The sequence below is a fragment of the Heterodontus francisci genome, chromosome 14, assembly GCF_036365525.1.
Source record: "Heterodontus francisci isolate sHetFra1 chromosome 14, sHetFra1.hap1, whole genome shotgun sequence".
NCBI classification, from domain to species: Eukaryota; Metazoa; Chordata; class Chondrichthyes; order Heterodontiformes; family Heterodontidae; genus Heterodontus; species Heterodontus francisci.
This window is the reverse complement of record NC_090384.1, coordinates 45,704,805-45,721,161: the sequence shown is the minus strand read 5'-3', so window position 1 is coordinate 45,721,161 and position 16,357 is coordinate 45,704,805. Positions and strand designations below refer to the sequence as shown.

Below are 16,357 nucleotides of genomic sequence, written 5' to 3'. Positions count from 1 at the left end.
CATTCAGCTTATTAAGTTATTGCAAAGGATTTATGAGTTTATTCTTATATAAAATTGTTTTTAACTTTTGGTATAACCATGTAGTGTAACGACATGTTGATTTGTTCTGTAATGAGGACTAGCAAAGGATATAAAAGCGAACTGTACTGTAAATTTGGATTCAAAGGTTTAATTAACCCGTGTACTGACAAAACAACATCATAGCTCCTCATTTCCCATTAACTGAGGTAGCTGCATGTTGAATTACAAGTGGGAATGAATTGCTGTTGACAAATCTCTGGTTTGTTTAGGAAGAGTATGGCCTTCGAGTACTATTTTGATTGCGAATAGGTTCTAATTCTTTTTCCCCCTCGCCCCTGACAGCAAAGCACGATTGTTTGCCACAACCGTGTGGATCCCAATGGTTCACGGTACCTGCTGGGAGATATGGAAGGTCGTCTGTTTATGCTGTTACTGGAGAGGGAGGAACAAATGGATGGAAACATCACTGTCAAAGACTTGCGTGTAGAACTGCTAGGAGAGGTCAGCACTGTAACACTGCCCCTTTAATAAAAGTGCGACTATTTGTTTGCTACTAAAGCCTAGGATATTAGCAACTTAACATGCTCCTATGATGTTACTCTACTATTTTAACAAAGACTTAGTGCATTTAAAATAAATGGGTTAAATCTGCATTAAACTAACGGATGAAAAAGTGTCATGAACGTGTTAAGCATTCATCTAATATTTGCCAACAGTAATTTGTAGGCTTAAATCTTTTAAGGGAAATCAGTAGTTCTAGTTCTACACTAGTTATTTTGTTCTAATCATACTGTTAAGATGGAATTTTTTTTTTTTGCGATTGACTAGCTAGGTAACAATGAATCCAGATTTAATGGTGTCTATTACACCCACCAGTAATTTGATGGGTTTGTTATTCTGCAGCATGCAAAACTTTTCATCTTGGTAGTTCTATTCTCAGAAGCATTGTCTGCATTTAGAATGAATAACTTAGTTCAGATAATGAATTATACACACATAAATCTCATTCTATTGTGCTAAATATCACCTGTCCTCTACAGACATCTATTGCAGAATGTTTGACATACTTGGATAATGGAGTTGTATTTGTTGGGTCTCGTCTTGGAGATTCTCAGCTTGTTAAAGTAAGTAACTTAATTACAATAGCACTCACTCTGCTACAGTTGCATGTTTCACACATATGTCATCTTATTAACTTGGCACAGCATGCTACTGGACTAATAACTGTGGCATTGAGTGGATGCTTCATTGTAGTGAGTTTGTGGTCTTACATCTCTGACATGGGGAGTGTTAAGAGGCACTACTTGCATACCCTCTGTATTCAGTTCAAAAGTAACAAGAGGCCGAGCGTGACGTTGCCCCTCTCCACTATCTGGGAAAGTATTTGACATGAGAGGAGGAAATCATCAGTCAGTAACATTATACTATGGACATCAGCAATATGTTTTGTTGCATATATTTTAAGTTATTTTTCTACTCCTAAGTTATCATGTGCAGCATTCTGTTCCCCTGATAAGTTTTTATTTCTGACCTCTTGAGTTTCCATGCACTGGTTCCTCGGCCTCTACTGCTGCAACAAGCATGAAACTGACCAGGATGATTAGCCCTCTGATTTTAGCTTTCCTTTGGAACCTGCTGATGGGACAGCTGAAATTGGGGTCATCATTGTGTGGAATCCAAGCATTCCTTTCATAAAGTTTGGTGCCATGGCATGTTTCACATCTGGTTTATGGAGCACTTTGGTTTCAAGGGGACTCAGTGATGTGCAGTTGATTTAAATATATTCAGCTGCTTTGTGGACAACCTGTCGTTGTTGACCACGTGGGAAGCTTCAGCAAATAGTAAACATGAGTTAATGTGGTTTTTGAGATTACACAAAAATTCATTTGCTCCACCATAACTAGTGCATTTCAGAAGTACAAACACAAGCCAATGTTAGGTTTACTTAGGATACTTGCACAGTGCATTGAACATGCAAATTCAAGTGGCATGAAACATTTTAACAAAAAATATTCAGTTTAAATCTTTGTCTTTGTTGCAGCTAAACGTGGATAGCAATGAGCAGGGGTCCTATGTTGCTGGCATGGAAACTTTCACCAATTTAGGTCCTATTGTGGACATGTGTGTGGTGGATCTGGAAAGGCAAGGACAGGGACAGGTAAGGTGGAGGGTTTCTGCCTACTATTCTTTACTATTCTGTGTTTGACAATTTTGTGATTTGAGGTTGTGAGCTGATCTTCCGTTCACTGTTGTACATTTTCTCACAGTGCAATTGTAAAGTCTTTTGCATGACATTTATAAGGAGTGTACATTGATGTAAAGAGTCTGTCAGCATGATTGTGCCTGTTGGTACAAGCTTGAGGATCAGGATGGAGTAGTTGGTCAGAGATGCTGAAGGATATTCTATTTTTTCTGGGGGTGACTGTTTGGATCACGACAGCTATGGTGCTCAAAGCCAGTGATGTCTTCCTATCTTCCTCCTTGTATTAGTCTGTATTCTCTTTGCAGGAGAGGGGTTGATTTTGCTTATTTGCTACTCAAGACTTGATGATGTTGGAACCCAGTGAGCCCTGAGAAGATTATTTGCTGTGCAGCTCAGTGTTCTGTTAGGATATTTGATTTCTGTAGCTAGAGTCAGCTAGAGTGTACTGCTGTTGGATATTATTAGTGAGCTAGCTGACCTCAGTTGGGAAAGGGCACCAGTGGGGGCATGCGGGAGCGGCAACTACAATTGACCTCGTTATTGATGGACTAGGGAGGGAGAAAGTTAAATCTTCCAAGAAACTCCAAAGGGAGACATGCTTCTACTGTGGAAATTAAGAACAAGTTATTCACAAGGTGCGAGTTACACACAAAAAAAGTGGTTAAATGTTTGAGAGAAAATCAGCCTACATTTCTGACCCAGATAAACCAATGTCTGGGTGGACATTGAATGAAGATAAGATTGGGTTTGCGTCTGAAGTCTTTCATGGTCAAATAGCTTACCAACACTCTCTGTCTAGACTCAAACATGAGTGGCCACTTCGATGAGATACAGAAATGTGGCAAGTGCCCATGGGACTGCATCAAAGCAAGAGTCAAGAAGGGAGAAAATTACCAAAATGTTTTCTTTTTAAAAATTATTGCTCTTACAAAATTTGTTAATTTGTAAAAGGAAAGACAAAGTCTTGGCAACTTCAATCATGAAGCAGTGAAAATGCACCTGGTGAAATGTGGTTCTAACCCTTTTGGTTAGCATGGTTATCCAAATCTGTGTTTTGTTGGGATGTTGTGTGTGCGTGTGATTGATTGTGTGATCTTTTTCTTAATACAGCTGGTTACCTGTTCAGGAGCATTTAAAGAAGGCTCTCTGAGAATAATTCGGAATGGAATTGGGATCCATGAACACGCTAGCATTGATCTTCCTGGTATTAAGGGTATGTTACAGCGATCTGCCTGAAGGCAGGTCCTCTGCTCATTTCTTCCCACTTCGCGGTCTTGTGCTTTCCTCTTCAGTTGTTGGTAGGAGCCTCATTTCCAATTTCAAGTTGTCCTAACATCATTCTCTTTCTTTCTCTTGGTCTACATTCCTCTCATCATCCTTCAGTAACCATCTCCTGCAAGTTCTCATGCCTTTGATTGTGGACAATACAACTTTGTTGCCTTTTCTTGATATTTACGAGTGATCTATTCTCCTCCATCATCCTGAGAACCTCTTCATTGCTCTAATGTTCTCTCCAAGTGCCCTGTTCCATCCTTCTCCAGAATCACATTTCACAACTGTCGAATTTTTGGATGTCTGCTTTTCTCAAGATCCACCTTTCAGCCCCGTACAAGAAAACACTCCAAATCACAGTTTCAAAAATTCTTGTCTTAAGATCTCTACTTATTCCTATACTGAACAATTCTTTGTTTGGGGAATGCATTCTTTGCCATTGCTATTCTAGCTCTGCTTTCTTGATGGCGGTAATTATCTTCTGACAAGATGCTTCCCCAGGTACTTAAATTGTGATACCTTTTCCAGCTGTTGACCATTTATCTTGACCTCTGCTTTCCCACCATTATTTCTTCCAATCTTCCAATTTTGTATTTTTTACATTAATTTTCATTCTCTAAGTGTTCACTTCATTCTATCCATTAGTATCTGTAAATCTTCTGCTGTGCTAGCCCTAGGGCCTGGTCATCTGCAAATCTCACTACCGTCACCATTTGACCACCTACTTTGATACCTTTTCTGTACTTCACCTAGTGCTTTTATCATGGTTTCTGCATAGATGTTAGAGAGCAATGGTGATAGCAGTCTACTACTGTCAAAATAAAAATCACTGAATAGAAAGCGTCCACTTTTTACTGAGAGTGAGCACATTTTATAAACAGTTCAGTGGCACATTAGAATTTTATTCAGGTGTTTGATGGTTTTGAAAAGATTTTGATTGACAGTCTTGCTTGCTTTGCTTCTCCAAATACCCATCCTACATAGACAAGGTGATTGTTGACTTCAGTGTTCTGTATCTGATGTCTTAACTAATCTTGTGGATTTTAATTGTATCCAACATGTGAATGTAACAGAAACTCTTGGGTAAATCTTTTTCCCTTTTTGGATGTTGCAGACCCTGGTTGGCTTGTGGCTCCACATGCGCTGATTGCTTGTTTAGATAGCCATTTTTTGTGAATGATCTGCCCGGATCAGGAACTTTGACTCTTTGTCTCTTTCCGTCATTGTCCGAAGTGCACTGAGGTCAGCCGTTTCAGCCCAACTGCCACCTCAGCTGTGATCAACTCATTATGCAGTTTGCAGGGATTGAAATGCAATCTTTTGCCCTGTCAGGTGTAGTATTACAAAATGTGGTGCGCTTACCTTCAACACAGTTTGGGGGGGTGGGGGGAGGAGTGGGGGTGGGGGAGCTCGTTAATTAAATAGAAAACATCTAAGCATCTGATTAGCTTCAGTGATCAGCTGATAACTGGTGAAAAACTTAGTGAAAATCTAATTGTTAAAGATTTTGCCATGTGCATCCCCAAAGTTAGACAACTTCCAATGTTATTCCTATAACCAGTTGTAAAAATCGTCCTTCAACGTCAAGGCTCACACATGAAGAATGGGCACTTGTTGAGGTACCAGAGGTTGTTTGGAACTGTACACCAATACCAACATCCTGGGGGTCATCATTGACCAGAAACTTGACTGGACCAACCACATAAATGCTGTGGCTACAAGAGCAGGTCAGAGGCTGGGAATTCTGTAGCGAATAACTCTCCTCCTGTCTCCCCAATGCCTGTCCACCATCTACAAGGCACAAGTCAGGAGTGTGATGGAATACTCTCCACTTGCCTGGTTGGGTGCAGCTCCAACAACACTCAAGAAGCTCGACACCATCCAGGACAAAGCAGCCCGCTTGATTGGCTCCCCATTCACCACCTTCAACATTCACTTCCTCTACCACTGATGCACAGTGGCAGCAGTGTGTACCATTTACAAGATGCACTGCAGCAACTCATCAAGGCTCCTTTGACAGCACCTTCCAAACCCGTGACCTCTACCACCTAGAAGGACAAGGGCAGCAGATGCATGGGAACACCACCTGCGAGTTGCCCTCCAAGCCACACACCATTATGACTTGTACCTATATCGCTATTCCTTCACCGTTGCTGGGTCAAAATCCTGGAACTCCCTTCCTAACAGCACTGTGGGTGTACCTACACCCCAAGGACTGTTCAAGGAGGCAGCTCACCACCACCTTCTGAAGGGCAATTAGGGATGGGCACTAAATGCTGGCCTAACCAGCGATGTCCACATCCACTGAACAAATAAAAAACAGCTTGACAGGTACTTGAGAGAAAGGAAGAAAGTTAGGAAGAGGGAATTTGTGCAGTCTTGTTTTCCTAATTACGTAATTTTTGGCAATTGTACTTTTTTGATTGTGCTAGGAATTACTGAGGGACTGCTACATTATTGGAGATGCTGTCCATCAGATTGGATGCTAAATCAAAGCTTAGTTTGCCTGTTTTGGTTTTTCATTGACCATTAAAGATCCAGTGATTCTATTTCAGGATGAGCCGGGAGCTTTCTTGTCTTGGCCTACATTCCTCTCTGAGCTAATAGCTTCGAAAAACGGATTCAGCTGTGTGCATAATGTCTGCTTTGATTATTTGAAATATTTATGACATGCATGTTATAGTACTTTATAATGTAAGCCTTTCTCTTGTTTCCTGGTTGTTCTGTCCCTTCTCAGGTCTTTGGCCACTACGTTCTGATTCCACTCGTGATACTGATGACATGTTAGTACTCTCATTTGTTGGACAAACTCGGTAAGGAGCTGTTTCATAACTTTTTTCTTATTTAGGGCATTGTCGTCTTTCAAGTTTTTAGCATTATCAAATGACGTTAAACTTGAGACAGTGGTTAGTTGGAAAAGTGACCAATTTATATTGTAACTATTTCAGAATGAGAGCTTCATGGTGAATGTTTCTGTGAGGAAAACTTTGCCAGCGTGGAATTGAAACCTGTTGTTATCACTTTTGTGGCTTCCAAATAGGCAGTTATGAATGAAAGATGTTAGCGCATTTTCCAAGGCACTTGCACCTTCCCAGTGGCAAACTACTTTTACCAGATTGTCTGTTGATACCCTATCAGCTAATGAGTCAGAGATCAGGAGGTACTTAGAATAAACAGTCTATTTTATCGTGAACAAAGTCTATTTACTCAGCAAACAGTCTATTTAAAAGGAGTTTCTGCAAACCACGACAAACTGAACCCATGACCAAAACTACAGCAACATCCTCGATAAAGCAGAACAATTTCTCCAGCAAAATTAAGTGAGTGAAGGATGATTACATAACACAACATGCAGCCTACCTATACTATAGTAACTCAGCACTTCCCCTTTGTGACAACTTCCCAAGAGCCTTAATCAGGCACTATTGGTTTAATTAGAACATCACTTTGCAAGCATTTCTTAGTAGTTTTATTGCATAAGAACGTTGGAGTTTTTCTTGTCTAGTCACCATAAACCAGGTTGCCCTTCTTATGAAGGAAACAAAATGAGACCAAAGTTTAGTGTTGAAGAATTGAGATGAAAACTAAATTTATTCAAGAGATTACATTTAATTTAATACTGACCAGTGGTGCACAAATTTGGGGATAGAAGCTCAAATGGATGAATAAATCATTCAAGCTCCAGTTTATTTCTCAGCGTTTCTTGCGATTTGTATGAAATGAAAACAATTAAGTTTTTGAAAATATAAATTTTGAAAATATTTTGGAAAAGTTGAACAAAAATATGGACAAAAACTAATGTTTTGACTCCAATGTTTCCAGAGACTAAAACTAAAATGCTACTGAAATGATGGAACAGATGATGAGGCTAAAATTAGGGTAATTTCTTTTTCCCCAAAAACACTCAGCAAAATAGATGTCCAGGGACTAAGTCATATATTAAAATAACTTCTAGGAAAACAACATCTGGAACAATCCAATCAATGCGAACAGAAGAGCACATTAAATGGATACAATTCCACCAACAAATGAAAGAAAATAAAAAACTATACTTATGAACTGGCCTGCTAAGTTTTTATCCCCCTCAGGTAGTTGATGTCTTATCATATGTTGAACATATTTTGTAATGACTCTTTTATTTAGCTCCCCCTTTTGTCTATTTTTTTGACTCAATGCACCATTCTTGATGGTGGTAAAGACTAGAACAGAATTTATCTTTTGTCCTCCTTCACTTGCCTAGTTTCCTCTGTGCAAGTAATTTCTTGCAACAGTACAGATGGGATCAGAAGCTGACTGAGTAATTAGAAGCACAGAGCTAGAAAGTGAATGAGTTTGATTATATTTGGTAAAAATAAGTTGGTTTCACTGACATTTTGCATTCCCATTAGATTTGTGTGATCAGTGATTAAGTGTTTGCTTTTCATCTTACCTGGGGGGGTGGGGTGGGTATGAGTGGGTTCCTACGAACATACATAGAACATAAGAATTAGGAGCAGGACTGGCCACTCGGCCCCTTGAGCCTGATCCACCATTCAATAAGATCATGGCTGATCTGATAGTAACCTTGACTCCATATTCCTGCCTACTCCCAATAACCACCTTGCTTATCAAGAATCTGTCAACCTCTGCCTTAAAAATATTCAAAGACTCTGCTTTCACTGCTTTTTGAGGAAGAGAGTTCCAAAGACTCTCAACCTATGAGAGAATACATTTCTCCTTATCTTTGTCTTAAATTGGCGACCCCTTATTTTTAAGTAGTGACCCCTAGTTCTAGATTCTCCCGCAAGAAGAAACATCCTTTCCACATCCACCCTGTCTTCAAGATCCTTCGGAATCTTATAGGTCTCAGTCAAGTCGCCTCTTACTCTTCTAAATTCCAGCAGATGCAAGCCCAGACTGTCCAACCTTTCATCGTAAGACAACCTGCCCATTCCAGATATTAGTCTAGTAAACCTCCTGAACGGTTTCCAACGCATTTACATCCTTCCTTAAATAAGGAGACCAATACTGTACATAGTACTCCAGATGTGGTATCACCAAAGCCCTGTATAACAAGCATAACCTCCCTACTTCTGTATTCAATCCCCCTCGCAATAAACAGTAACATTTTATTAGCTTTTCTAATTACTTGCTGTACTTGCATACTAACCTTTTGCAATTCATACACTGGGACATTCAGATTCTTCTGCATCTCAGAGCTCTGCAATCTCACCATTTAGATAATATGCTTTTTTATTCTTCCTGCCAAAATGGATAATTTCACATTTTCCCACATTATACTTCATTTGCCATATCTTTGCCCACTCACTTAACCTATCTATATCCTTTTGTAGCCTCCTTAATTCATCTTCACAACTTACTTTCCTACCTATCTTTGTGTCATTAAATTTAGGAGCCATATCTTTGATCCCTTCATCCAAGTCATTTATATAAATTGTAAAAAGTTGAGTCCCCAGCACAGATCCCTGTGACACACTACTTGTTACATCTTGCTAACTAGAAAATGACCCATTTATGCCTACTCTCTTCCTGTTAGCTAGCCAATCTTCTATCCATGCCAATATGTTACCCCCTACACCATGATCTTTGATGTGGCACCTGATCAGATGCCTTCTGGAAATCTAAGTACAGAAAGTCCACCAGTTCCCCTTTATTCACAGCACATGTTAGTTCTTCAAAGAGCTCCAATAAATTGGTGAAATATGATTTCCCTTTCACAAGACCATGTTGACTCTGCCTGATTACCTTGAATTTTTAAGTGCCCTGCTATAACGTCTTTTTAATAGTGTCTAACATTTTCCCTATGACTGATGTGAAGCTAACTGGCCTGTAGTTTCCTGCTTTCTGTCTCCCTTTTTGAAATAAGGAGTTAGATTGGCTATTTTCCAATCTGATGGAACCTTCCCCAAATAAAGGGAATTTTGGAAAGTTAAAACTAACACATCAACTATCTCACTAACCATTCCTTTTAAGACCTGAGGCTGAAGCCCATCAGGACCCGGGACTTGTCAGCCTGCAGCTCCAACAATTTGCTCAGTACCTCTTTCCTGGTGTTTGTAGTTTTCTTGCGTTCCTCCCTCCCTTCCATTTCCTGAATTACAGCGATTTCTGGGATGTTACTTGTATCCTCTATTGTGAAGACCGATGCAAAATAACTGTTGATTTCATCTGCCATCTCCTTATTTTCCATTATGAATTCCCCAGACTCACTTTCTATAGCACCAACACTCACTTTGTTAACTCTTTTATAAAAAAACAATATTTTTAGAAGCTCTTACTATCTGTTTTTATATTCTAGCTACCTTTCATACTCTAATTTTTCCCTCATTAATCCTTTAGTCGTTCTTTGCTGCTTTTTGTATTCTGTCCAGTCTTCTGACTGGCCACCCATCTTTGCGCAATTATATGCTTTTTCTTTAAGTTTGATACTATTTAAAAAATTTTTAGTTAACCACCGGTGGTGAGTCCTCCCCTTGGAATTTTTCTTTCTCGTTGGAATGTGTGTATTCTGAAATATCCCCTTAAATATCTGCCACGGCATCTCTATTGACCAATCCCTTAACCTAATTTGCCAGTCCACTTTAGCTAGCTCTGCTTTCATGCCCTTATAATTGCCCTTGTGTAAGTTTAAAATGCTAGTCTTAGACCTACTCTTACCCCAAACTGAATGTAAAATTCAATCATATTATGGTTGATGCTGTCTACGGGGGCCTTCACTAAAAGGTCATTAATTAATCCTGTCTCTCGCTGTTTGCTGCTGCCACTGCTGTTTTATGGCCTCTTAGTCTTGTTCTCTCTCGCTGTTTCCTGCCACTGCCGCTGTTTTATGGCTTCCGGGTCTTGCGCTCGCTTGCTGTTTTCTGCCTAATCTGCCTTTTCCAAGCTCTCATCACCATCCTCCCCAGCCATAACTTGCTGATCTAGTATTCTCCTTGAATGGAAGATTCCACTTAAATGGGCTGCAGTCTACCCAGCAGTCTGAGGGTGGTAGAGCAGCCAAAACGGAGAGAACTTGGAGAGGGAAATATGACTGAAGAAGCTGACCGAGCATTTATTTTCACGAACTGGTGTTTGTTGTCACTGCAGTGTGCTGATGCTTAATGGGGAGGAAGTGGAAGAGACTGAAATGCCAGGCTTTGTTGACGACCAACAGACCTTCTACTGTGGAAATGTGGCCCATCAGCAGCTCATTCAGGTGAGAAAGACTCTAGGTGTAATATTTGTGTTAAGTGGAAACAGGTTTATCCTCCAGTTCATAAAATCTAGGCTCCCCATCCTAACTTCTGATGGGCAATATCAGTTACCTAAAGGAAACAGTGCTATTATTGCAGCATTTAAAAAAAAATTAGTATATAATATTAGAATGTGACGCCAAGTAAACAGATAGCCAGACATAGAAATCAAATACCATAAGGCCCCAGTTTGAAATCTTATGCCTCAAGTTGTCTGTAACCAGAGGGTATTGCATAATAAGCATTCCATAACAACTACCTTCCTTTATCCTAATTTATTTTTTTCTAATCTTGTAGTACTAGTTTGGATAATTCTTTCTCTGAATATGTATACTGCTTCCTGTAAAAATGGGGAAATAATCTGGAAAATTGTCAAGTTATGCCCTGTCCACATAAACAGGGCAAATCTAAACCAACCAGTGACTGCCCTATCAGCAAAGTGATGGAACGCTGTCAACAATACCATTAAGTGGTACTTAGTCGCCAATAATATGCTCACTGATGCTCAGTTTGTTTTCTGCCTGTATTGCTCAACTGTAGACCTCCTCAGTCTTGGCCCAAATATGGACATAAGACCTGAGTTAGAGAGGTGAGAGTGACTGCCCTTGACATCCAGGCAGCATTTGACCAATGTGTGACACCAAGCAGCCTGAGTAAAACTGAAGTCACCGGGGATCGGGGGAAAGCTTTCCAATGGCTGGAGTTATACCTAGCACAAAGAAAAATGGTTGGCTTCTAACAACCACTATCATCTTATTCTTAAGACATAATGTTCTGCTCCATTCGGAATTACCCATAAAGAAGCAGTCAGTGCCTGCATGCAGCAAGACCTGGACAAGCTTCCTTTTCCATTACATTGGTTTGAAAGATATTTCATTTTTCATTTGTATTATCACTATCCTGACCTAATAAGCTTGCCCAGTTGGCCTGATGAAAAATCCCCTGTCCGACTGAATCTAATGTTTTGGTCACTTTGGCTGTGTGTTTTCCTACACTGAGGTATGATAATACATCAAGGTCATTGCTAAAGACTAAATCAAGGATATAGTTATTGATAGTCTCCTTATTTAAATGCAGTGTTAGAAAACAGTAATTTATAATGTCTACAAATCTTTCATAGCAACATAGAAAATAGTTCCTCTGTCTCACTAAGCAAGAGTAGGCCATTCGGCCCTTTGAGCCTGCTCCGTCATTCATTATGATTATGGCTGATCATCCAATTCAGTAACCTGTTCCCGCTTTCGTCCCATACCCTTTGATTCCTTTAGATCCAAGAGCTATATCTAACTCCTTCTTGAAAACATACAATGTTTTGGCCTCAACCGCTTTCTGTGATAGCGAATTTCACAGACTCACCAATCTCTGGGTGAAGAAATTTCTCCTCATCTCAGTCCTGAATGGTTTACCCCGTATCCTGAGAGTATGACCCCTGGTTCTGGACTCCCCCACCATCGGGAACATCCTTCCTGCATCTACCCTGCCAAGTCCTGTTGGAATTTTATGGGTTTCTATGAGATCCCCCCTCACTCTTCTGAACTCCAGCGAATATAATCCTAACCGATTCAATCTCTCCTCATACATCAGTCCTGCCATCCCAGGAATCAGTCTGGTAAACCTTCGCTGCATTCCCTCCACAGCAAGAACATCCTTCCTCAGATAAGGAGATCAAAACTGCACACACTATTCCAGGTTGGCCTCACCAAGGCCCTGTATAATTGCAGCAAGACACACCTGCTCCTGTACTCTAATCCTCTCGCTATGAAGGCCAATATACCATTTGCCTTTTTTACCACCTGTTGGACCTGCATGCTTACTTTCAGCGACTGGTGTACGAGAACACCCAGGTCTCGCTGCATATTCTCCACTCTGTTTATAGCCGTTCAGATAATCTACCTTCCTGTTTTTGCTACCAAAGTGGATAACCTCACATTTATCCACATTATACTGCATCTGCCATGCATTAGCCCTCTCACTCAACTTGTCCAAATCACCCTGAAGCCTCTCTATATCCTCCTCACAACTCACCCTCCCACCCAGTTTTGTGTCATCTGCAAATTTGGAGATATTACATTTAGTTCCTTCATCTAAATCCTTAATATATATTGTGAATAGCTGGGGTCCTAGCACTGATCCCTGCGGTACCCCACTAGTCACTGTCTGCCATTCGGAAAAAGACCCATTTATCCCTACTCTTTTGTTTCCTGTCCTCCAACCAATTTTCTATCCATCGCAATACGCTACCCCCAATCCCATGCGCTTTAATTTTACACGCTAATCTCTTATGTGGGACTTTGTCGAAAGCCTTTTGAAAGTCCAAATAAACCAGATCCACTGGCTCCTCCTCATCAACTCTACTAGTTACATCCTCGAAGAATTCTAGTAGATTTGTCAAGCATGATTTCCCTTTTGTAAATCCATGCTGACTCTGCTCGATTCTACCACTGTTCTCCAAGTGCTCTGCTATAAAGTCTTTGATAATGGACTCTAGAATTTTCCCCACTACTGACATCAGGCTGACTGGTCTATAATTCCCTGCTTTCTCTCTACCTCCCTTTTTAAATAGTGGGGTTACATTAGCTACCCTCCAATCTGTAGGAACTGTTCCAGAGTCTCTAGAATCATGAAAGATGACCACCAATGCATCCACTATTTCTAGGGCGACTTTCTTAAGTACTCTGGGATGCATACCTTCAGGCCCTGGGGATTTATCGGCCTTCAATCCCATCAATTTCCCCAACACCATTTCTCTACTCTTACTGATTTCCTTCAGTTCCTCTCTCTCACTAAGCCCTGTGTTCCCCAACATTTTTGGTTTGATATTTATGTCCTCCTTTGTGAAGACAGAACTAAAGTATGCATTTAGTTGGTCAGCCATTTCTTTGTTCTGCATAATAAATTCCCCTGTTTCTGACTGTAAGGAACCTACATTTGTCTTCACCAATCTTTTTCTCTTCGCATACCTGTAGAAAATTTTAGTCAGTTTTTATGTTCCCCGCAAGCTTGCTCTCGTACTCTATTTTCCACTTCTTAATCAATCCCTTGGTCTTCCTTTGCTGAATTCTAAACTGCTCCCAATCCTCAGGTCTGTTGTTTTTTTCTGGCAAATTTATACGGCTCGTCCTTGGATCTAATGCTACCTCTAATTTCCCTTGTATGCCATGGTTTGCCACCTTTCCTGTTTTACTTTTGCGCCAGACAGAAATAAACAATTGTTGTAGTTCATCCATGCGCTCTTTAAATGTTTGCTATAGCTTATCCACCGTCATCCCTTTAAGTAACGTTTCCTAATCCGTCATAGCCAACTCACGCCTCATACCTTAGTAGTTTCCTTTACTAAGATTCAGGACCCTAGTCTCAGAATCAGCTACGTTACTTTCCATCTTGATGAAGAATTCTGTCATATTATGGTCGCTCATCCCCAAGGGGGGGTCTCACCACTAGATTGTCAATTATTCCCCTCTCATTACACAATACCCAGTCTAGGATGGCCCGTTCTCTAGTTGGTTGCTCAACATATTGGTCCAGAAAACCATCCCGTATACATTCCAAGAATTCCTCCTCTACAGTATTGTGACTAATTTGATTTGCCCAATCTATATGCAGATCAAAGTCACCCATAATTACAGATGTTCCTTTATCGCATGCGTCTCTAATTTCCTGTTTAATGCCATTCCCAACATCACCATTACAGTTTGGGGGCCTGTATACAATCCCTACTAACGTTTTTTGCCCCTTCGTGTTTCTCTGCTGTACCCATACGGATTCCACATCGTCAGAGCTAATATCTTTCCTCACTATTGTGTTAATTTCCTCTGTAACCAGCAATGCAATTGCACTGCCTTTTGCTTTTTTTCTGTCCTTCCTGGATACTGAATATCCTTGGACGTTCATTTCCCATCCCTGGTCACCTTGCAATGTGTACCACGACCACTGGCTGTTCACCCTCCCCCTTCAGAACGTCCTGTAACCGCTCTGAGACATCCTTGACCCTAGCATCAGGGAGGCAACATACCTTCCTGGAGTCTCATTTGCGGCCACAGAAACGCCTGCCTATTCCCCTTACAATTGAATCCCCTATAACTATTGCATTCCCATGCCTTTTACTTCTCCCCTGTGCAGCAAAGCTAACCGTAGTGCAATGAATTGGACTGTTGCTGCTTTCCCGAGAGGCCATTTCCCCCCCAACAGTATCCAAAGCAGTAGATCTGTTTTGCAGGGGAATAGCCACAGGAGATTCCTGCACTGCCTGCCTAGTCCTCTTGCTCTGCCTGTTGGTCACCCATTCCCTTCCTGCCTGTGGAGTCTGAGCCTGCAGTGTGACCACCTCTCTACATGTGCTATCCATGATACTCTCCGCCTCGTGGATGGTCCACAGTGTCCCCAGCTGCTGCTCCAGCTCCCAAACCCGGGCTTCCAGGAGCTGTAGCTGGAGATGCTTCCTGCACACATGCTGGTCCCGGGCACTGGAAATGTTCCTGGCTTCTGACATGGAGCACACCACAGCTTTGAGCTCTCCTGCCATGATTTAACCCTTTAAATTAAACCTTTTGGAAGATGCTTAATATCAAATAATATCAATTGCTCTTGTGCCCTTCTTTGTTACTACAGAACTCCCTGAAAAAAAACACTACTTACTATGAAAATAAACTGGAGACCTTTCTTACCTTAGATACTTACCCAGCTATTTAGAGCTATTCCTTTACAGCAGTGACTCAACTGTTTTGCCCTCAATAATGGCGGGTCCACCATTGGACTATTAAATCCTTGGGAAGTTAAAATTCTGCATTATGCATATATACCTCAGCTCCAATGCTTCAGTAATTTGTGTCCAAATTTGGGTGTTTGGGCCTTTCCTTCCAAAAAATCTTTGTATTATGCATGGTAATTTTAGTCTGTTTGATGATGAGTCATTGACTTGTATTCCCTACATGCAATCCAATGTTCAATGCCATTTGTAACATTTACTTAGAGCTTAGTGCCTTTCAAGTACTAATAACAGTTATGCTATGCAGATAACGTCTGGTTCGGTGCGACTGGTCAGCCAAGAACCCAAATCACTGGTTAGTGAGTGGAAGGAACCAAATGGAAAGAATATCAGTGTTGCATCCTGTAATAACAGCCAGGTGGTGGTGGCAGTGGGCCGTGTATTGTATTACCTTGAGATCCACCCTAAAGAGCTCAAACAAATCAGGTAATCAATCCATTGTAATGGTGACCATTGACTTCTCCATTTCATACCAGCCACTCTGTGACCCCTCAATTTATATTTGCCTATTAGTGTCAAATTAGAGGGGGTGGGGGCAGTTTTGTGCTATGGCCCATACCCATTGAAGAAAGAATTTGCATTTATAAAGCAGAGTGTCTCCTGACAACACAGCATGCACAGAGCATCACCGACCTCATCAGTGCGCCAGCTTTCTTGTATGAATCTGTGCATGTGCGTGACAACGTTGCCAAGTAATGATGTCCTAGTGTTGCCTCACTTCTCACCCTCCCTCTCTTTTCTCCCCCCAACAGTACCCCACTCCCTTTAGCGATTGCTATCCCTCTTCCCCGCACCTGTCTGCTTGCTGCTTCATCCCACCATTCTCTCTTGCTCCCAGCTGCTCGCCACTCCAACCCGCCGTTC

The 16,357-nt window shown here is 41.1% G+C and overlaps 1 protein-coding gene across 1 annotated transcript in view; it reads left to right on the top strand.

Annotated features, from left to right (window-relative positions):
- Positions 1–16,357, top strand: part of ddb1 (damage-specific DNA binding protein 1) — a 149,321-nt gene that overhangs the window by 25,682 nt on the left and 107,282 nt on the right. Inside the window, exons 7-13 of the mRNA XM_068046122.1 lie at positions 364–522; positions 1,062–1,145; positions 2,063–2,179; positions 3,335–3,437; positions 6,234–6,309; positions 10,583–10,691; positions 15,741–15,919. Of these exons, the coding sequence (XP_067902223.1) occupies positions 364–522; positions 1,062–1,145; positions 2,063–2,179; positions 3,335–3,437; positions 6,234–6,309; positions 10,583–10,691; positions 15,741–15,919 (827 nt within the window). The remainder of the gene's footprint in view (positions 1–363; positions 523–1,061; positions 1,146–2,062; positions 2,180–3,334; positions 3,438–6,233; positions 6,310–10,582; positions 10,692–15,740; positions 15,920–16,357) is intronic.